General features: G+C 64.0%; 2 protein-coding genes across 6 annotated transcripts in view; one reads left to right on the forward strand and one right to left on the reverse strand.

Annotated features, from left to right (window-relative positions):
• Nucleotides 1–10356, forward strand: part of FAM83G (family with sequence similarity 83 member G) — a 36333-nt gene extending 25977 nt beyond the window's left edge. For 3 of the 4 annotated variants that reach the window (XM_082442422.1, XM_082442420.1, XM_082442421.1), the window contains 3 exons: nucleotides 2366–2490; nucleotides 3167–4409; nucleotides 9829–10356. In XM_082442422.1, coding sequence (XP_082298548.1) covers nucleotides 2366–2490; nucleotides 3167–4409; nucleotides 9829–10224 — 1764 coding nt within the window. In that variant the 3' untranslated portion in view covers nucleotides 10225–10356. Of the gene's footprint in view, nucleotides 1–2365; nucleotides 2491–3166; nucleotides 4410–6209; nucleotides 6457–9828 lie in introns of those variants that run through there. The other variant, XM_082442423.1, reaches the window with a different exon arrangement.
• The window catches only part of SLC5A10 (solute carrier family 5 member 10), a 55368-nt gene extending 34041 nt beyond the window's left edge, over nucleotides 1–21327 (reverse strand). Inside the window, exons 1-9 of one of the 2 annotated variants that reach the window (XM_082442425.1) lie at nucleotides 21146–21327; nucleotides 20125–20196; nucleotides 19757–19861; nucleotides 19376–19435; nucleotides 18286–18390; nucleotides 12368–12473; nucleotides 11991–12071; nucleotides 10363–10568; nucleotides 4871–5006 (exon numbers count right to left, since the gene is read on the reverse strand). In XM_082442425.1, coding sequence (XP_082298551.1) covers nucleotides 4871–5006; nucleotides 10363–10568; nucleotides 11991–12071; nucleotides 12368–12473; nucleotides 18286–18390; nucleotides 19376–19435; nucleotides 19757–19861; nucleotides 20125–20196; nucleotides 21146–21259 — 985 coding nt within the window. In that variant the 5' untranslated portion in view covers nucleotides 21260–21327. The remainder of the gene's footprint in view (nucleotides 1–4870; nucleotides 5007–10362; nucleotides 10569–11990; nucleotides 12072–12367; nucleotides 12474–18285; nucleotides 18391–19375; nucleotides 19436–19756; nucleotides 19862–20124; nucleotides 20197–21145) is intronic. The other variant, XM_082442424.1, reaches the window with a different exon arrangement.
• Between the last annotated feature and the right edge of the window lie 350 nt (nucleotides 21328–21677).

Below are 21677 nucleotides of genomic sequence, written 5' to 3' on the forward strand. Positions count from 1 at the left end.
TCACTGCGCCCCTCACATGTGAGGACATGAGGCTCCAGAGGATCTGGGGACTCGCCCAGGGGGCCCCACTCGCCCTCCCCCTGCCTGCCGCGTGCTCTGCTTCGGGCGCTCCAGGCTCAGAGAGAGTGCGGCTTTGTGGGATTCTCCACCTCCGCTGGCCCGAGCCCTGGCTCCTGAGACGTTACCTCATCTGGGCCAGGCCCCACGGGGCGGTGCCACCCACGAATAAACAGAAGCTGCAGAGCTGGGCTGCGGTCGGGCACAGGTGACAGGGGAAGGCCTCACAGGATCTTCGCTCAGAATTCTGGTCCCCAAGCGTGCTCCGCATTCAGTACAGTCACAGACACTAATTGTCCTGGGCCTCAGCCAGCTTCCTGCTGCGCAGGCTGTGTGCAGACAGGCGGCTGGGGGAAGGGCGGGCAGGGGAGCCAGCCTGGGAGCAGAGGCTTTATCTGCCTTCTGGGCCAGGCCCCACGGCCAGGCGGGCATCCGTGGGACCTGCCCCTCATCCTCTGTGGGTACTGCCCTGAGGCTGCCCCAGCTGAAAGGTCCGGGACCCGTCACAGACGGGACGGGCGCAGGAGCACCCAGGGCTGTGGGCTGGAGTGGAGATGGCCTCCAGTCCTCTCTTTTCTCCCCTCTGCCCCTGCCCGGACTCAGGCCCACGTCCCTCACGTGCAGAAGCCCTCCCTGTCCTCTTCCTCTGCCCCCTGTGCGTTGCACGCACATTCCCCGCGGGACGCTGGAACTGGACAGCTCCGAGCCCTCACTCCCTGCCCTAAGCCCTCTGTGGCTCCCTGCTGCCCCCGGGCCCCACCAGGCCCCTCAGCGGCCGTAGGGTCTTTGATCGGCATCTGTCTGGGCCCGCTCTGCTGGCTCCTTTGCCCGCCCCCCTCCCCTGTCTGAATCAGGCCTCTGTAGTCCTGGGTCTGGGGTGCTGCGTCCTCTTCCCACCCGACCCGCTCTTCCTTGTCTTTCACACGTCAGCCCAGACGCCAGCCTTCCCGGGAGGCGCCCCACAGCTGGGGTCGTTACTCATCTGCTTCCCCCTCTCTGCCAACGAGGCATCCGCGTCACAGGCATGTCTGTGTCTGCGCTGGGGACCTCGGCAGGGGTCAGTGAACAAGTTAATAAGCTGGGGCCGGTGAGTGGGTGAGGGTCAGGGTTAGGGGATGTCGCAGAAGATGTAACAGACCAGCACCCCCTGTCGGCACGGACCCCTCCGGAGGGAGTGAGGCTCCCGTCACCGGGGCCTACAAGGGGTCTCTGTCCTGGGCAGGCGTCAGATTCACTGGGGCTTGTGTTAAAAATGGAATTCCTGACCCCAGTCCCCCTGAGTCGAACCTGGGGCAGCTGCGAGCTTGCGTTTCTAACACACTGTCTGGGAGATGCTTGCACCCCATGAGCCCAAGTCTGCTTCCTGCCCTGAGGGTCTACGCTGGGGTGCCCTCAGCCGTCCCCTCGACTCTTGGGGGTCAGCCAGGCTTGCCCCGCCCATCCTGGGGTCCCTCCGCCACAGGCTTTTCCCACCTGCCCCTCCCTCGGAACGAGAAGCTCTCCTGATGAAAGGGGAGCCAGCCCCTGGCCCACACACATCCACAGGCTTGTGCAGAGAGGGAGGGCCCTGATGTCCAGAGAAAGGCAGGAGGGGCCCAGCCTTGACACGGGCCGCGCTGGGTCTGCGTATGACGCCTGGGAGACCCCCTCCGCCTCCTGGCTCTCGGCTCCCCTTCCGTGGTTTCTCAGGGCCTTTCTAGCCTGCTCTTGAGCCAACAGTGCCAGCACAGGGAGGAGGGATGTGGCCATTTCCTGAACTGCTCCTGGGTCCCAGGCAGGGGGCTGGCCCATGGGGAAGTAGGGGAGTTTGCCGGGATCCCTGCCCACGGTGCACAGGGCTTAGGGGGACAGAGAGACAGCGGTGCGGGGGAGACCGGGGGAGAGGCCCGGCTGGTCACCCGTCCTGGCAAGGCCACCGATCTGCCCAAGTGCAAGACCCAGATTCCCTCAGGGCAGCCCCCTCCCCTTCCCAAGCTGCACAGCCCCCAGCCATCAGGGGGACCTTCCTAAAATGTGTCCGCATCCCCCTCCTGCTCGGGACCCTGCAGTAGCGTTCTCCAAGCTGGCCCGCACATGGGGCCTGACCGGCTGGGCTGCCCTGTGGACCCCCTTCAGGCCACACCGAGACCATCCTGCAGCCCTTCATCTCCAGCCCCCGCCCTCCTCCCACCCCTTCCCACCTCGGCGCGTCCCCACGTGCACCGCCCCTTTCCCCAGGCCCGTCGGCGCTCCCCCAAATCCCTCCCTGAGCCCGGGCAGGGTGGTCAGTGCTGGGTCGTGTAACTCCGCCCCCTGTCCCCCGACACAGAATCTCAGGGTGCGGAGCAGCGGAGGGACCGAATTCTTCACGCGGTCGGCCACCAAGTTCAAGGGTGCCCTGGCCCAGAAGTTCATGTTCGTGGATGGAGACCGGGCCATCTGCGGCTCCTACAGGTGACTCTGGCTTTCTGGGGGCCGGGGGAGGGGCGGCTCCAGTTTCCAGCTGGTTTCTGCCCTTAATCCTGCCTTGTGACACCCCGGTTATTCCGGTTCACTGGTCCCCAAACTGCTGAGGTGTGAGTGGGGCTGGGCATGCCCGCACGCTGCCCACCCGTCTCGGAAGCAGGCAGAGCGAGGCTTTTATCCGTGAGACTGTTGTTCCTGCCTCGAGGTGTCAGCAGCCAGAGGCGGGGTGTGGGCCAGGCTGGCTGTGTCCTCCCAGGCCCACAGGGCGGTCACTCGGAGAGCTGCTCTCAGGGAGGGGCCAGGATGAGGACCGTGCGGTCTAGCTCTGCCAGCCCTGCCACGCAGGGGGCAGCAAGGCGGGGGCCATCCACGGCCACACGGGGTGGGCACAAGTCACTGTGCCGACGACCCCCGATGTCCAGGCTGCAAACCCACAAGGAGCTTGCCGCACAGGCGCTGCCCGAGGTCCCACACCAGGCCTGATGCTGGGGCTCGGGCCCCGTCCTCTGCCCCTGCTCGCTTCTCTTTAATCCCTTCTGTGGCCACGGTCTGATGAACGCTGGCCTGTGCGTGCACGCGGGTGGCGGGCTTGGGGCTGGGGGCTGCTCCCTCGTCCCAGGGCCCTGGGCCCTGCGCCTGACCAGGCTGCCGCCCTTTGTTGCAGCTTCACATGGTCGGCTGCAAGGACGGACAGGAACGTGATCTCCGTGCTGTCGGGCCAGGTGGTGGAGATGTTCGACCGGCAGTTCCAGGAGCTGTACCTCACGTCACACGGCGTCAGCCTCAATGGCATCCCCATGGAAAAGGAGCCCGAGTCTGAGCCCATCGTGCTGCACTCTGTGGTCCCGCAGGTGCCCTCGGGCACCATGGCCAAGAAGCTCGTCAACCCCAAGTACGCGCTGGTCAAGGCCAAGAGCGCTGACGAGATCGCCAAGTTGTCCTCCGAGAAGCAGGAGGCCGCCAGGACCCTGGGGGTGCGGGACACGGCCCTAGCCGAGCTGCCAGGAGGCCTCCCCGAGCCGTCCCTGCCTATCCACCAGGGGCTGCTCAACCTGGAACGGGCCAACATGTTTGAATACCTGCCCACGTGGGTGGAGCCAGACCCGGAGCCCGGCAGCGACATTCTAGGCTACATCAACATCATTGACCCCAACATCTGGAACCCCCAGCCCAGCCAGATGAACCGCATCAAGATCCGGGACACGTCCCAGGCCGGGACCCAGCTGTGGAGGCAGAGCCAGGACTCCAGCCCCGCCCCCCCGCCCAGATCCCCCCAGGACGGGGTCCCAGCCGAGAACAGCCTGCCCCAGTGGGACGCCGAGCCATGTCCTCCTGTGCCCAAGCCCCGGACAGTCCCGGTGGCAGACCTGCTTGCCCAGGAGGGCGGCGGTGTTGGCTGGGCCCTGGAAACCCCAGAGGGGCGGGCACCCCATAACCGGACGGACCACGGTCTCCCCAGGACGGCAGGCCCAGGCCACGCCCCGCTTCAGCGCCAGCTTTCTGTGACCCAGGATGACCCCGAGAGCGGGGGGCCGGTGGTGCCCAATGGGCTAGAGGAGGAGGAGGAAGACGACGATGACTACGCGACCCTCAGTGACCAGGACAGCCTCTCGGGCAGCTCCGGCCGTGGCCCTGGCCCCCGGCGGCCCTCGGTGGCCCCCTCGTCCACGTTGGATGAGTGTTCTGAGGTGACGGAGCGCTCGGCCACCCTCCGGAGGTGCCGCTCAGAGCAGGTGGCCAACGGGCCAGCCCAGCACCCCCGCCGACAGCTGAGCGCTCCCCACGTGACCCGTGGGACCTTTGGTGGACCCCCGGGTGACTCCTCGTGGGCCCAGGGTCAGGAGAGAGAAGAGGCAGGCGCTCTGAGGAGGATGCAGGCCCCACACCGGGCAGACAAGGAGGCACAGGTGGGTCGGGGTCCCTGCGCACCAGGGTCCTGGGAGCGCCTCCCCCACGCCTGAGCACCCAAAGGGGCGGTCTGCTGGGCAGCCGCCTCCCCAGGTCATTACCCAGCATCCCACAAAGGCAACCCGAGCCAGCTACCAGGAGCCGGAAGGAAACACACTTAACACACCCAGAGGTGTCAGGGGTGTGGTGTTACGTGGGTGGTCTGCTCCCTAGTTTGTGGATGAGGCGACGGCGGCGGCACAGAGATGTTCCTTCACACCCTGAGATCACACAGCAGTAGGTAGTCTTTGCCCGGACCTTATGTCAAGCCACCTCCGTGTCGATCCCTTTGACTGTGGCCCTGGGGACCACTCCCCTCCCCGCTCCCCCAGGCCTGGAAACAGCTTGCCTCTGTCCTTGACCTCTCCTCCTGGTGACCTCTGCACCCTGCAGCCAGCCCAGCCCCCAGGGCCCGTCCTACCTGGGAACAGCACGCGGCTGATCATGCCCGGCATGATGATCAGGCCCATGGGCAGCATCTTGAGGTAGCTGGCCAGGATGGAGCCCCCCTTGGCGTGGTTCAGGTCCCTTGCGGACAGTGACCGCTGCACGATGACCTGGGGGCAGGGGGAGGGAGTGAGCCCCAGCCTCCTCGGGATTTCTCCCCCGTGGGCCTCAGGGAGCGCGTGAGATAGGCGCTGTCCCACTAGCCCGAGACCGGCCTGAGACAACCGCGCCCACCCTGACACCCAACAGCATCCCCGCCAGTTGTCTGAGCACCTGGGGCCAAGGTTCTCTCCGGGGACTCAGTCTCCCCATCTGTCGAGGAGGGAAGGTGTTGGTCCTGACCAGCCCATCACCCTGGCAATTGTCAGGGCGGGAGGAGACCCTGGGTGGGTCGGTATCAGGGACACCCTCCCCACCTCCTGCACCCTCACGAGAGGCTGGCAGGCTCACGCACGTGCCAAGAGCAGACGCTGGTTCCAACCGTGCTGTGTCCCTGGCAGAGGTCCGGAGTTTTAGGACCTGGGTTTGGGGAAGCTTGAGTTTCAGTAACGGAAGGAGCTAGAAGCTGCAGCATGAGGGCAACTCCTCATGTAGCCTCAGGCAGCTCCTACCTGGGTCTCAGTTTCCAGATCTGCAGAATGGGAGGGGGGTAGTCGGAACCGATGGCATCTGAGATCCCTCCCAGTTCTGACACCATGATTCTACTTCTTTTAAAAAAGAATGTGGGACTTTAAACAGCTTTACTGAGACATGATTCACACACAGTTCAGCCACATAAAGTGTGCACCTCCATGGTTTTTAGTATGTTCACAGAGTTGTGCAATCTATAACTTTTAAATACAAGTATTTTTCCTTCGGTGTTCTGCAGTTTAAATCACCTCCTGCAATTCAGAAGTAGGAATTCTTTGTGATTTTAACTTATTTTCCAAACATGCGAGTTTGACAGGGAGCTCCTAGCATTTCCCTCTAGACACACCTCTTGGTGAAGCATTAATTACAGGGTGCCAGGGCAGGGCAAGCTCTAAAACACATGTTTCTCTGGTAGAGCAGGCAGGGATGGAGTCATTTTCAAAGCTCTCAGGGTGCAGCCCTGAACTGAATCCACTAGAATATCCCTTGGTGTCCATTGGGGGAGACTCCACCCTCCCCAGCTCATCCTCCAGCACCTTTTCATCAACGGGAGAAAATAACCTGGGTTTACGTCAGAGCAAAGGGGCTGCCAGGGCATTCTGGGAAATAGTGGCTTGTAGCCTGTTCTTCATCAGAGGACCTCAGATGCTTTCTCTATGTGATCTTTTCCATCTTTTCCCGAGGTCTTAACTGGCTGAAGATAGTCAGTACTTAATAGCTGTGGACCTAGTGGGCCATGCTCGATCTAATGTCTGATGCATAGGGAACAGCTAACATCCAGCGGAACAAACGCAGACTCAACACGTCAGGCGTAGGAGTGGAAACAGCCTTTGTTTTAGGAGAAACCTGTTTCCACCGCTGTACTCGGACTCCCTCCACTTTCACAAAAGTGGTTTTTGTAAAGGCCAAAAATCGCGAGTGTCCATCTCAGAGGCCCTCAGTGCTCCTTTGTGTGTAGGGTCCTTAAGAGAAACTGTCGTGTGCTTCTTCAGAGGCCCATCTAAATGTCTCAGAGAAAATGAGATGAAAGTTGTACTCCTGTAAAGGAGCTCTGGATCAGGGGTGATTATCCCTCAAAATTTAGGCTTCGGCGCAGTTTGTCTGTGACATTCACCTCAAGATCCAACAGCGAAGGCACGCCCTTGGAGGTGTGTTCACTCGCACTTACTGTGGAGCGCGGCCCCACAGAGGCTCCCTAGCGCTTGGATGCTGGCTGGACCGCGTCTAAAAATAGAACTCTGGGACTTCCCTGGTGGTCCAGTGGTTAGGACTCTGTGCTTTCCCTGCCGAGGGCGCGGGTTCAATCCCTCGTCGGGGAACGAAGATTCCACAAGCCCCGTGATGCAGCCCAGGGGGGGAAAAAAAAAATAGAACTCTGACCTGCCCGGGAAGCCACCCCGTTATGCACAATAAACAGCTCTGAGAGCCGTGCGGGAAGGCTGACGGTCATCTCCAGGAACCGCTCAGGAGGCTGCACGAGCACTGCTCAGCCCCAGGCGGCCAGGACCTAATTAATAACTGACAGCATCTCTAACTTTTGTCCCCCACTCGCTTCCTACCCCCACCAATCACACGGTCGCCCCATCCCAGTCACCACCTCCCGCGTCCCCAGGCTGCGGCCTCCCATCAGGGCCTCCCATCAGAGCCTCTGCAGAGCTCCCCGACTTGTCTGCCTGCCTTTCGGCCTCTGCCAAATGCGAGGGACGGAAGCTGCCTCCCGTTTGCCGTAGCTCAGAATAAACTGCCTTTGCTTTTCTTTAAAAAAAAAAAAAAAAAAAAAAAATGACAGGGTGCCAGGGCTGGCGGCGTGGGGTCTGCAGGGCAAGCTGATTCCAATCCACGCCGGCTCCTGTGACATGCCATAAGTCCTTTCCTCACTTTGGGCCTCAGTCTCCCTGTCTAGACAGTGACGGGGTCAGACGTGCTTCTCTGTAGACCCTTCCCCTGTGATGTCCTGTGATTACAAGAGCCCAGGGCCGCGCTCCCCCCGGGAGAGAAGAGTTTCCCTAAATCCCTGCGCGTCTTCCCTTATTTTACTCCGTGCTCTGGGCGGCCAGCCCCGGGAGGTGGGCGGGACAGCCGTGGTCGCCCCATTCTACAGCTGGAGAAGCTGAGGCTCGGGCCCCCAGCAGGCAAGGCCGGGGCCTCCCCGGCAGCGTCCTCCCGGTGCCTCTCCGCACAGGCCCCGCCGGAGGCCAGCTCCCTCTCCCCGCCCGGCCACTGGACCTCCCCGAACCGCTCTGTCCTCGCCCACGAGATGTGACACGACCCCCGACCCGCAGGGTTGCTGCAAATCCTGGATGAGGCCGCGTGTGGACGGCCAAGCCCGTGCCTGGGTGTCTGGCCGCGAGTCACCAAGTTTAGGCGTCCGTCAGGGCCACCTCGGGGTCAGCTACGGCCCGGTGCCACCCAGGAGCATTTGGACCCCTTGGCTGTGAGATGGGGCCAAGAGAGCCCACGGGAACACGGGAGAAACGAGGTGACGGGGCCCATGCACTTGACACTGCGCCTGGCCTGCGCAGGAGCCTGGAAAGTGGTGGCCGCCGTGAGGACTGAGCCGGCTGCTGCCCGAAAGGCAGCCCGTCTGAAACTGCAGCAGCGGCAGGTGACGAGAGGAGCACCGGCACCACGGGTGCGGGCGGGCCCCAGGGACCCTCTGGTCTGTGCGCCTCCCAGGGGTGTAGACTGAGCGGCTGAGGTCAGGGAGGGGCGTGGCAGCTCCCTGCCCACCGGGCCTCTGCCTCCTGTTTTATTGGATTTGTTGGGTTCTGATCGTCACCTACGCACCGTGGCTGAGCTGGGAGATACTGAGAAGTCTAAAGAAAACGAAAAGCGCCCGTGGCCCCAGCACACACAGCTGCCGCTTGCCGCTGACCACACCGTGGGTGTCCCGGGGGCTGAGTAGAGTCCTGCCAAGCCCCCAGGACCCAGTGGGTCGGCACCTGCGTGGCAGGGGTTCTGGTCCAAGGCCCAGCAGTCGCCCAGGCAGACCCAGCCTGAGCAGGAGGAGGATGGGGAGGGAAGGCTGAGGCCAGGCGTGGGCCCCCAATGCTGGTGGCACTCTGGATCCCCTTGGGGTCAGCTGCCTCCTTGTGTGACCTTCTTATCCAGGAGGCAAGCCCAGTCCCGCCCTGACCTCCAGGCCACTCGCTCGGCCTTCATGTGAGCGCTGACTCACTTGGCCTTCATGGGAAAATCTCCTGAATGCTGTCCCACCCAGAGACGCCAGTGCCACGCCAGGCCATGCTGAGTGTGGAGGGAATGAGAGGTGCCCTGGGGTGGAGGGGCCCCGGCTGGCCCACAGGGCGGTCCAGACATCCCCCGCACGCCCTCCACCGCCGGCCTTCCAACCAGCCCCTCGTTCACCCAGGCCGGCAGCCCTCAGCCCTCCCAGGGGTGCTAGGCAGACACCTGTGGTGGGCGCAGCCTACAAGGGACTCTCTGGCACCATGGCACAGATGGGAAAACTGAGGCCCAGCCTCACAGGGTTTCTGGACCCTCCCAACCTAGATTGCTTGCCACTGTCACAGCCCAGGCAGGGTCTCCTAGCCCAGCGAGCGCACGAGACACCCACGCTCGGGAGACGCAGAGCGCTCCTCGCCGGGCAGGCGCTCCACCCTGGCCTCGGTGTCCTGGCCTGTGGACGGGGCCGCCAGGCCTGCCTCGCAGGAATGCTGCCCCCTTCACCCCACAGTGATGGGCTGGTTCACTCCTGGGTGGGGCCCTCGAGGCCATGGGTCCAGAGGCGAGGACGGTCATCAGGCCCGTGCCCGCTGAGGATCCGGTGCTCACGAGGCCCCTTCCCGCCCAAGTGCCACCTGGAGCTACCCGTGGCCCTCGAGGCAGGCAGGGCGGGGGCATCGTCTGCTTCTGCCCAGAGAGGGAGCAGGGCCGCCTGGTGCCCCCTGGTACATGCCCAACTTGGGAAGGACTAGAGTCAGACTCCGGAGGAAGACCTGGCCGCCACCCTCGCCAGACACGCGGGCCCAGGTGGAGGCACTGTCTCTGACGTCCCCGTCTGTCCCTCTCACAGAGGATGTGGAGGAGGAGGGCAGGGGCATGGGAAGGAGTGGGCGCTGGCCTTAATGCGACCACGCAGGCAGGACCATTCCCCTAGGACACGTGGGGAAACCGAGGCACGGAGGAGTGGAAGACACTTGTCTAGGACCACCAGTTGGTGAGTGGCAAGGCCAGGAAGCAAACCCAGGTGGGCCGGCTGCAGCCTGCCTGGCAAGGGCCCCTCGGGAAGGGGCAGAGCTGCCCCAGCCCCCGGTCTCACTCGCTCTGCTCTCTCTCTCCCAGGGCCAGCGGTTCCACCACTACGGAGTCCCAAGGGATAAAGATGGCTTCCCGCAGCCGTCGAGGACCCTGGGACCCCCGCGGTACCGCCCCGCCGCCGATGGCGCCCAGATCTCCAGCAGGAAAGCGGGCCCGGCTGTGGCAGGCCCCCAGCACTGGCAGGCCAAGGGTGGCCCGGGGCCCTGTGCGCGGCCGGGTCCTGGGACCCCAAGACTGGCCCGAAACGCCAGCCCCCAGGCCGACAGCAGGGCCACCAAGGAGCATCCCAGCCCCCTCGGAATCCCGTACTCCAAACTGTCCCAGTCGAAGCACCTGAAGGCCAGGATGGGTGGCGGCCAGTGGGCTTCATCCAACTCTAAACGGCAGCCCCAGGCCCCCCGGGACTGCAAGGACCCCTAACACCTTTTGCCCGGGCCTGAAGCCACGCCATCCACGGCTTCCACCCCAGCCCGGGCTCACCGTGTAGGTGTTCCCCGGCCGCCCTGACTTCCAGAGCCACCCTGGAAGGCAGGAAGGTAGGGAGGGCGGTGACCTCACCTGGTCGGTGCACCAGTACCAGGTGGCCATGATGGTCAGGCCGAAGGTCATCCCGGTCCACGGGAGGTCCCCCGTGTAGGGGTCTCGGAACATGTGCATGGCGTCCGCCCGCGGCATGTGGCAGGTCGTGTTGGAGATGATCCTGGATGGGACGGCCCGGGCGTAGGCCGCTGCCAGCTGCTCATACCCGCCGATCTGCTCGAAAGCTGGAGGGGGCGGGCGGGACAGGCACGGTTGGTGGCTGGTGGCCGTGACTCCCAGCCCCACTGCCCTCATCGCAAGTAACTTCTTGATGCATCAAACTCGACTTTTTCCCACTTCACTTTTTCCAGTGTCTGGAAAGGTATGGAGGTAGAGGGTTTAAAAAAAGGTGAATTCAAAGGACTATTTTATTTGTATTTAAAATAATAATATTAAACGAGCATTCCACACGAGGGCACCCCAGTGTCCTGCCGGCCTCTGGATGCCCACCAGCCTCAGGCGAGGAGCTCTCTGCCAGGCTGTCGACTCAAGGAAGCAAACGTGTCTTTTCTTGGCATTCTAGGACCTTCCTGAGGAATCTGAAGGGCTAACGTCCTGACCCAGGGGCTTCCAAAGGACATGACTTCGGCAGAGCTGAGAATGGCTGGGGGATGTGGCACTGAGAAGGGACACAGAGTCCCCAGAGGGGCAGGGGCGCCACCAAGGCTACACTGCCAGCCGGCCGGCGCGAGCCAACCACGTTCGCCCCCTCACTGCTCCTGTCTGCCTTGGGGTCTGGGCCCACCTGTGGCTTTTGCTTTGTCTGTGGTCACTCCCCCGCCCCCATCCAGACCAGGCCTGGCTGCCTGGGTGCCTCCTGCAGTGGGCTCCGGGCACACAGGCCCCTGGTCTGTGAGGAGGCTGGTACACAGAAGGCTGGGCAGCCACAGGTCCCACTCCCCCGCCTTCCCCAGCAGGCAGCCCGCTGCCCGGACTCTGGGCTCCCGGCATCAGTGCCACCTGTAGCCCAGGCCAGGCCAGGGTGAGTGCTCAGAGCGAACGGACGCACACTAGACACGGGTCGGAAACTGCCCAGCCACAGGGTCCTAGAGTCTGAGTCTGGAAGAGACCGTTTGCCCTCTATGGGATCCTCCTGGCTCTGCTTGCATACCTCCCGGGATGGGGATCTCACTACCTCTGGGGCAGCCCCCCGAGCTTCCTCCCTGTTCACAGACCAGGAGATCCAAACCCCCCTGCTCTCCACCTTGCCTTTGTCCCACTGGCTTCTTGAGATCTTGGACATGCTTTGAAACAAGGGGGGCAGATGTCCAGGCAGGTCTGTGGTCTCCCAACTGTGTCTGCACACCCACCCGCAGCCCCGCCCCCGTCGAGCCCCGAGCCCGCATGGGTGCAGACGGCCCTGCCTCCTGAGTCAGGTCCGCAGCCAGACACCAGCCGGCCCGGAGCTGGTGACAGAAGTGCTGCTGGGCAGCAGGGGTGGGAGGGGAGCAGGCCTCCGTCACCCAGGGGAGGCCGGCGGGGGGCTGATGGCCTTGTGGCTTGACCTCGTGAGGCCACCCACCCCCCGTGCGGACACCGGGGCCCCGACAGGGCGGCACCCAGACCCCAAAGGGCTCGCTGCTGTGACAGCCCCCACGGCCTCTCACCTTTGACCGTCAGGATCACGGCTCCCACCACCATGATGAGCGTTTGCAGGGCGTCTGTGTAGATCACAGCGGCCAGGCCCCCTGCGGATGGAGACAAGAGAGCTGGAGGGGCCCTGGCCTCGACGGGGGAGGGACAGGGAGGTGACCAGAGCTCCGGGAGGGACAGCTGTTCCACATCGACGTCCCCTGCCCTTGCACGGGTGGGTGAGCTGTGGACGCAGCAGCCGGGCCAGCGGAGCCAGCTGCAGAAGCCCGGGTGCCTGACACGAACTGGCCAGGTCCCAGGCTGTGGGAGGGGGCGGCCCCCTGCGCCCCGCCAGCCTCTCGGGTTCCCGTGTGTGTCCACAGGCCACAGCTGCCGCCCGCAGGCGCCGTACCTGCGATGGTGTACAGGGCCGTGATGGTGAGCGTGAGGATGGTGGACAGGTAGAAGCTCCAACCCAGGCAGATGTGCACGAAGAGGGCCCCCGCGTACAGGTCCATCTGGGGACGGGAAAGGGGTGTGTGCAGGGGCCCGAGGTAACCGCAGGGCCCGAAGCGCCCACACCCAACGTGTGGCCTTGGTGCCCCATAGAGGAAGAAGGGGAGACACCCCCCAACCTGCCAGGGACTGTCCTGAAGGGAAGTCCTGGCTGTGGGCAAGCAGTGTGCAGGGGACGTTGCTGCTGTTAATAAAGTCCTGAGCGGCCCCTGCCCACCAGGGAGCAGTGTTGCCGTTCAGTCTGGCCCCTGCCTGGGGATGGAAAAGGGGGAGTCCGGGAGGGCTTCCTGGAGGTGGGGGTCCCAAGAAGACGAGTGAGCCTCCATCTCCAGACCCACGTCTGTCTGGGTCCCCGTTCTCTGCTCCCTGTTAGGCAGGGCACCCCAAGAAGAAACCAGATGTGTGCCAGGGGTGGGCTGGGGGAACAGAGGGACCATCTTGCTTATTGACCCCCCATGGGGTTGACACTGAAGCCAGGACCACGTCTCAGGCCGAGGCTGCTTCCTAGGGCTGAACTGGACACAGTCCTGCCATCCCAGGCCCTGGGGCAGCACAGGGGCAGGAGTTGAAGCCCTGGGACGAGTCTTCCAGCCTCAGCACTGGAATGGGCCTTAGGGACCACAACCGCCCGGCCCCCTCCCAACCACTGCGCAGTGGGTGCCCGGGGAAGGAGGGAGGACCCCATCCTGTGGGACCTAGGGGCTGGGCCAGGGTCCCTCCCCCCACAAGTTTCCAAAACTGCCATTCTGGGCTTGCTTAATGGCAGGGAGATAACCCAAAATACAGCCTTTGGGGCCAAGAGGCTCCTCAGAGAGCTGGGCAAGCCCGCAGGTTAGCGGAGCTTGCCGAGTCGGGGACAGTCTGCCCGAGGCCCGGGGCACCGGCCCAGCTGGGAGCTGACCAGCCCCGCTCGGAGTCAGGCTTGTGGAACCCCTGCTTCCCCCAGGCTCCTCCCCTCCCCTCTCCTGGAGAGGGCACCCGCCAGCGTGGGCACTCAGACAAGGTGTTCTCCGGATGCGGCAGCCCCTCACTCTGGTCCCCCCACCCCCCGGCTGTGAGTGTGTGTGTCCACCTCCAGCCCAAGCTAAGAAGCCCAGAGCTGCTGAATATCAGAGCAGGAAGGACTCTCCAAGCCCCCTGCCCCATCGGACCAGGGACAAACTGAGGCCCACGGAGGGCAAGCGACCTCCCCAAGGCGACGCTCTGGCAGGTATCAGAGATGGAGGGGACAGGCGACGGAGCAGGGGGGCTCTAGAAAGCAGCAGCCCCTCGTCCCACCTGGCTGTCCTCCAGCCACTGCTCAAGACCACTCCCCGGACCCCATCTGCCTCAGAGGACAGCCCTGGTCTGTGTGCCCGGCCTTCAGGCTCTGGCCACGCATCCCTTTAAGCCCAGGTAAGTCCGGTCACACCAGACTGGCCGACAGTCCACGCCAGGCACTTTGCTGCCTCCAGGCTTTGGCTCGCCCAGGTCCCTCTGCCCTGGGGCCTCCCAGTCTCTGCATCTCATCGCTCAGGACTCAGCCCGCCCGACGCCCTGCTCCCCGACTGCTCTACTGCTCAGGGACTTCCTTCCAGGGCAGCGGATCTGAAGAGTGATGCGCGGGCAGCGGGAACAGCACGGGCACAGGTGTGGAGGTGGGACTTTAGCCGCAGTCCCCCCTGGGGACCCTACGCAGCCGCTGCTGGAGGCCAGCAAATGTGCGGTTGCCTGCCGGCTCTAAAGGAGACACCGCGAGGAGCCTCAGACGGCCCCCGGCAGGATCTGACCTCTCCTTCTGCCGACGGAGCTCCCTCTCCTGGGGCCCCATGTGAGCTGCAGCCTGCTAGAAGCTAAGAGCCCCGCTCGGACCTGGGCCTGTGTCCCTGGTGAGCACGTCGCCTTACCTCCTGAGCCTCTGGGTAAAGTGCGGGTGCAGATGTGGAGAAACACAGGCACTTGTGCTCGGCCCCCTCTGGCCCTGCTGGCTTCTGCAGGCCCTGCGCAGGGCAGGCCGGGGAGGCGCAGGCAGGACCCCTGAGGGAGCCGCTCCACTCCACAGAGCGGGGCACGGGCGCAGAGGCACGAAGCGACCGGCCCAAAGCTGCACGGTTGTGAGCAGGGCCGCGGGCTGCAGGGCTGACCCTCGGGGCCCCTGAGAGGGCGGCCCCCCTCCCTGCACCACCCCACGGGCTTGCAGGGGCCATGAGCCCCGGACGCGGGAGGGAGCTGGGCTGAGCTGACCTGAAGGCCAGGGCTGACCCGCTGGCTCCTCACAGCTCCCCACAGGCACGTGCCCCCTGGCTGGGCCCTGCCCTGCCCTGGCCACCTTCCTGCACGGGACCCTACTGCCCCCTCCCTTTGTGGGTAGCGGAGAAGCTGGGCAGGTCCCTGCACCGACATTTACCACGCGTTTACCCTAAATCATCCTGTGTCCCCGACCCCCAACCTCGCCCATCTCCACAGAGGCTGTCACTGTCCCTTCAGTGTTCTGGACACGTCTCACCTTTGCCACACTCCCTGCACCCAACCCACCGGCCACGGCTGTTGATTCTCCAAAGTACTCCTGCCCGCCTCCACTGTCCCCACCCCGGGCCCCATCCCTTTGAAATCCCCTCGCTGGTCCCTCCTGCACTCGGCTTGTTCAGAGGGAGCTCCGAGGTCTCTGCATCTCCACTCACGCAGAATGAAACCCACCGCCCGGCCCAGAGGCCCTGCACGCGCCCTCTCCCCAGCCCCACCGGCTTCCCTCAGCGGCTGCACCACCCTCTCCAAAGCAAGCCTGTCCCCTGCTCCTTCTCTTCCGTCCAGATTTCAGCCCTGCGTTTGCTGCACTGGTCACCCTTGTACCACTTAGTGTGGATGCACGGCTCTGTTTACTCTTCTCATCTGCCTGGAAGGAAAGGTCCTTGAGAACGAGAAATGGGTTCATCATGGGTGCCCACCCAGGGCCTGGCACACAGCAGGTACTCAATAAACAGGCACGTTTGCATAGACCAGGGGCTGGCACACTACAGCCCACAGGCCTGATCCCATCAGGCACACTGGTGTGTCTTTCAAACGCCAACAGCAAACTTCAGTGGTGTGTAAGTGGCGCGCAAAACTGAGCATACTTTCTATCTGGCCCCTCACGGAAAACCTAGCCGAGCCTGACATGGATGATTCCATTCAGTCCCATGGGGTGTGCCGGGCACCTAGTACCACTGGGGATACACCAACGAACAAAGAGAAAAAATGGGGGAGGCGGACCGTGGCCATTCTAATGAAATCATTCGGCGTAAGAAGGTAGCACGTGTGTGAAAGACAGGGGGCGCAGGTCTGCACCTACGGGGCAGCCGAGGGCCTCGCTGAGAGGGTGAGATGTGAAAGACCTGAGAGGCAGGAGCGTGAGCCACATGGATATCCAGGGGAAGAGGTTCCGGCCAGAGGACACAGCAGGTGCAAAGGCCCTGTGGCAGGGTTAGGCCTCGGGTGTGCTCGGTGTAGCTGGAGTGATGTGTGCGTCGGGAGAAGCAGGGGAGGTGAGGGTCGTGATGGCCACGGTTGGCCTTTACCCTGAGTGGCCTGGGGTGTCAGGCCGGGTTTCTCTATTTCCCAGAGCACATGGTGATGGAGCTCAGTTCCCCCCAAGCCCGTGTGAGGCCCCCTGCCACCCACGGCTTGCTCTCTCTGCAGGCCACTGTCCCCACCTGGGGGCTGGCGGCAGGCGGGCCCTGTGGTCTCTGGACAGGCTGCAGCTGGTGAGGGTCCTGGGTGTGCAGACATGTGGGGGCGTTCTTGGGGCTCCACCCAGTGAGGTCAGGGCCTCTGGGGACCGGCTGGGCACACACACCGCAAACAGCTTCAGCCCAAAGCATTAGCTGGGGGGCCCCAGTCCCTCCCAGACCCAGCCCGGCCATCCACATTCCTCCTGCTTCCCTGTCCGCTTCATCCAGGCAGCCCCAGCATTGGCACTGAAGCCCCAGCCTTGAGGTTCCCCATTTTACAGGTGGGCAAACTGAGTCATCCCATCACAAAGTGGAGTTTGAAGTGCCACGTCCTGGCTCCTTCAGCACCACAGGGCAGTGGTCGGGCCCACTGGGCTCTAACGGTTGTCTCTGCAAGTGGTGACCTTGAGCAAGTGGTGGCCACTCCCTAGGTCTCAATCGTCTTGTCTGTAAACAGGGCTGCGCACGAGGTGGCCTCTAAGGACCTCCCACTTTGCCCCCCAACCCCGCCATTCTGGACGTCCTGCCCAAGCTCTGAGTGTGAGGTGTGAGCTCTGCCTCAGAGCCACCAGCGGGACGAACAGGGGGGTGGGCGGGGAAGAAGCCCCTACGCCCAGGGGTTGGCCTCGCCAGACTGCCCCCCGCCCCCCGCGCAGTCCATCCTCCGGGGGTGCCGGTGGCACTAGCACAGACCGGACCTTGTCACCTCTGCTCAAAGCCCCCAGGGCCCCTTGGGCACTCCTCACTCATCTCTGACGGAGCCCCCTGGGCCAGGGCCCTGGGCCAGGGCGGGAACTGCCACCCAAGAGCCAGCTGCGGCCCTCAGGTCTGGCTCCTGTGATGGCTGCTCCGCCTCAGCCGCCACCGCTCCCTGTCACCTCCCTCCCAGCCCCTCCTCTGCTCCCGAGGCGCCTGGCCCCTGCAGTCCGGGCCTCCGGACAGGACCACCCCAGACGCGCCCCACGCCGCGCACCTCTCTCCTTGGCGTTTGCACCCCGCATGCCGTCCGTACCCCCTTCTCCACTAGACCCCAACCAAGGCCACCCCAGCAGGCGCCGCCAACCCCTCTTCTGGGTCCACACTGTCCCCCGCCCACCGTGACACACCTGCGTCCCCCTGTACTGAGGCCCTGCTGCCGGGAGGCGGCCGGGAGGCGGCCGGCACGGGGTGGGTGGGGGGAGGAGCCCGCGTGGGAACCGGGCCTGCAGGGCAGCGGCGCCGTCCGGTCAGCAGAGGGAAGGCCCAGGGGAGAACTCTTAGGACCCGTCCAGGGAAAAAGGCGGCGCCTTCTCTCTAACCACCCCGAGACCCACCCAGAACGAGCCGTGCAGCTCCGGTGGAGGCCCGGCCGGCCGAGGCTCCCGGGGCTGCAGCGGCCGCGGAGGAGGAAGCCCCGGCCACGCCCGCAGAAGCCCCGGGCCGGGCGGCCGGGCCTCACGGGGGAGGAACCAGGCCCGGGGCTGGGCGGGCTCGCTCGGCCGGAAGCAGGCCGCCCAGGACCCGCCGTCCACCTCTGAGCCCTCGCAGGAGCCGGAGCTGGAGCGGCTGGACGGCCTCGGGGGACCGGCAGGCACCCAGGACTCGGGAGGGAGAACCCGAGGCCTGGTGCTGCCGCGGAGTCCCCGCGCGCTGGGGACCAGCTCCCCGCCCTCCCGGCCTCCGTCTCCCTACCTGTGAAACCCAGGGTGCGGACAGGACGCGCCCCACGCTGGCCCTCCAGCGGGGCCAGGCCCCCAAGGGAAAGGGGGCGCCGCGGGGTCAGCCTAGCGGAGGACTGACCACCACCCGGCCTCACGGGCCAGAGACCTCGGGCTCTGGGCGCCCCCTAGTGGGCGGTCCCGGCTCACCCGGTGCCGGCCCTTAACCAGAACCCCTGACACTCCGTATCCAGAACCTGGGCAAAACAGGAGTCACAGGGCCTGCGTTCTGCCCCCAAATTCGCTGGCTGCTGAGCCCAGCCCCAGGGTGCTGGGCCAGCTGTGTGACCCTGGGCAAGTCAGTGTGCCTCTCTGGGCCTCAGTTTCCCCAGCTGTTAGACAAGGCAGAGACAGATCAAGGGATGTCAGGTCCCTTCAAGGGCCCCAGAGCAGGGATGTTCCAGCCAGAAGCTGGGGGTGAGGCAGCTCACCGATATCTTGGTGAAGACAGACAGCAGCAGCGACAGGACAGACAGGTACATACGTATCCGTTGGCCTCCATAGCGCTTCTGGATGTATTCAGGCATGGTGACAATCTGGCGGGGGCACAGGGGCAGGGGTTAAGCATGCTGTGAGACCACGGCCAGTGTTCAGGACCGGGAGCTTCTCACAGTCCCAACACCAGGCCTGGAATTCCAGGCTAAGCGTTCTGATCACATCCTGAGGGGCTCAGGCCGGGGCATGGCAGACTGAGACAGGAGGAATGGCTTCGGGGGACTGTGCCTGGGGGCACAGGGATGAGTTTGCAGGCCGTGGTGACAAATCCAGATGAGCTTCGGCTGGTTGGGGAAGCTGGCTGTGCCAGACTGAGACATCCAGGAAATGGGATCCCCTGGACTTAGTGACAGCCCAGCTGGGGCTGAAGGAGTGGCAGAGTCAAGGACAGTGTCTCCTGGGTGTGCCACCCAGGTGTGCAGCCCAGGTGTCTCACCCAGGTGTGTAGCCCAGTACACAGCCCAGGTGTGCAGCCCAGGTGTCTCACCCAGGTGTGCAGCCCAGGTGTCTCACCCAGGTGTGCAGCCCAGGTGTCTCACCCAGGTGTGTAGCCCAGTACACAGCCCAGGTGTGCAGCCCAGGTGTCTCACCCAGGTGTGTAACCCAGTACACAGCCCAGGTGTGCAGCCCAGGTGTCTCACCCAGGTGTGCAGCCCAGGTGTCTCACCCAGGTGTGTAGCCCAGTACACAGCCCAGGTGTGCAGCCCAGGTGTCTCACCCAGGTGTGTAACCCAGTACACAGCCCAGGTGTGCAGCCTGTGTGCTCGGGTAGATGCATCAGCCCCCAGAGGCAACACGCAGGTACAGGAGAGACCAACAGACGAGGCCCATGGGCTGAGGTCCGAGGGGACCTGTCTTCGTGGGCTGATGGGAATGATAGTTGGACTAACAACAAACCCAGAACTGAGAGTTGTGGGTTCACTCACCTCATGAGTGAAGCCAGGGGTCCTGCCCATCACCACCACCCACTCCAACCAAGGCCCGGACGCAGGTGAGGCTGTCCTGAGGCCCCAGGGGCAGACTCACCTCCGAGGAGATGTAGATGGGCACGAACACCCACGCCAGGGCCAGCAGCACGTATGTGGCCTGAGGGGGACAGAGGCAGAGTAAGGACAGCAGACACCAGGGGTCTGGAGGCCTGAGTTGCCATGAGAACCTGGGGCGGCCCGCCCCCGCCCCCCCGCAGCCCTATAAACAGATGGCCAGGCAAAGGCTCACGGCTTCCCGCTGCTCTTCAGCATTCTGAAGACCCAACGTCCCCAGGAACACCGCCTGCCTGGACGCTGGGAGCTGCCCCTCTGGCCACGGAGGGGTAGGCTCTGATGCAGCCCCATCCAGCGTCTCTCAAGGTTGCTGTGCTTCCTCCCACGGCCCTCCCCGGCCTGGGCCCGCCTTCCAGGAGCTCACGTGCCACTCGAAGCCTGCCACCGCCAGGCCTCCAGCTGCGCCCGAACCCGCCAGTCCGATGAAGAGGCCCGAGCCCTCGCTGCTGGCAAAGAGGGAGGCTCCCATCTGGAGGAGAGAGAGGAAAAGGATCTAGCAAGAGGCCCACCCCGACTCCGAGCCCCACCTTTTCCACGTTTTCCAGCACCCCAGCTTGGGGACCCCCTGCCAGTCTCAGCTTGCCCCATCACTGCCTGCTTGGGCTGGCCTGGGGGGTGACCTTGGGTGAAGAGGACACACATAGTGACCGCAGGGATGCAGATGAAGGCTGACCTAGAGGTCAGATGCGGCCCCACCGGAAGGAGGGGCGGGAGGAGTCAGGGTGCACTCACCGGCCCCCATGTCATGTCCCGGCCCGCCAGGAAGTAGCCGCTCACCGTGTTCCTGCTGGCCCGGCACGAGGACTGCAAGGACAGAGGTGGAAACTGGAGCCCTCGCGTGGCTCATGCCGCTGTTGCGGAAACAGTCCGCTGGCTCCGCAAAGAGTTAGACGCACAGATTGTCCCGGGACCCAGCAAATCCACTCCCAGGATACAGAGAACTGAAAACAGGTGCTCGAGCAGGTGTACTCGAATGTTCACAGCGGTGTTATTCACAACAGCCAAAGGGTGGAAACAGCCCAGATGCTCATCAGCTGCTGGCGTTAGGAGTAGACAGGAGGAGGCCCTCCCCTCTGTGCAGGGTCCTGGGGTTCACTGGGCAAGTCCCTGTCCCCTGAAGCCCCGGGGTTCACCTGTAAACGGGGCTGGCCTCTGGCCCGGGGCTGTGAGCGGGTTAGGGTGATGTGTACAGTGCCTGCATAGAAGGGGCCCCGCTGCAGCCTCTGATGACCTTAATCACTTCTCTCCTATCAAAGGTGGGAGAAACTGGCTTATGAACTAGGCTAGGCTGGTGAACACGGAGTTGTCAAAACAGAGACTCCCAGGTCCTGCGCGCTGCGCCCCGCCCTGCCTCTGGATCCTGGCCTAGCTGGTGTGGGTGCAGCTGAGAACCCCTGTGATTCTATCGTTCAGGGCGATGTTCGCCCTGTGAGTCCATCTGACATCGAAGGCGAGGCCAGGAAGACGGCATGCTGTGCCCGGGCCCCCAGCTTGTCAGCCGCATAGAAGGCCCGGAGCCTCCCACTCGGCCTGCCCTTAGAGAGACTTCCTATTCCTCACTTTAGAGACTGAGAAGCTGTTGCCAAAGAGCGAAAGGGGCTTGGTCAAGGTCTCCGACAAATCTCCCCCGGGGCTGGGAGGAGGACCCCGCAGGCACCAGGCCTCCAGGGAGAGGATGCAATGCCCAGGGGCGTGCCGGCCGGTTCCCGCACCCCACCGCCCACCCCAGCTGGTACCACCACCGTCCTCTCACCCAGATGCCCACGGCCACGTTCAGGGCAAAATACACGGTTATGATGGTGATGTCGACCACACTCAGCTGCGGCCCGGGGGCGCGGGGACCGCTGGTAGAGTTGTCCGCAGCCATCCTGCAGCAGGGCCAGCTCGAGCGAGAGGGACTGAGGCCAGACCAGGGCAGAAAGGGCTTCCCGGCAGGAAATAAATTGATGATTAAACCGAGCCGACGGTGCCGTCTCCTGCTCACGGTGTGGCCGCGTGCAGGGAAGCTGCTTCAAAGTGCAGCTACGTCTCCTCCACCCCCAGTGGGGATCGAGGGAGTGGGGAGCGCTCGGGGGAGGCTTGGGAAAAGTAAAGGGAGCCTAGTGGATCCAAAGGTAACCAGAATAGTCCCAGAAAGGGGTCGTCACTGAATGGGTGGCTGAACCTGTATGTAATTCGGATAAGAAGCACGGAGGGTTGGGGACAGATGCCCCACTTCTGGGGACACTGCCAGGATGGCAGCCACATCCTTCTGCAGCCAGCAGGCCGTGAGTGGACCGAGAGGG

The sequence above is a fragment of the Balaenoptera physalus genome (assembly GCF_965194825.1).
Source record: "Balaenoptera physalus genome assembly, chromosome: 20".
Classification (NCBI taxonomy): domain Eukaryota; kingdom Metazoa; phylum Chordata; class Mammalia; order Artiodactyla; family Balaenopteridae; genus Balaenoptera; species Balaenoptera physalus.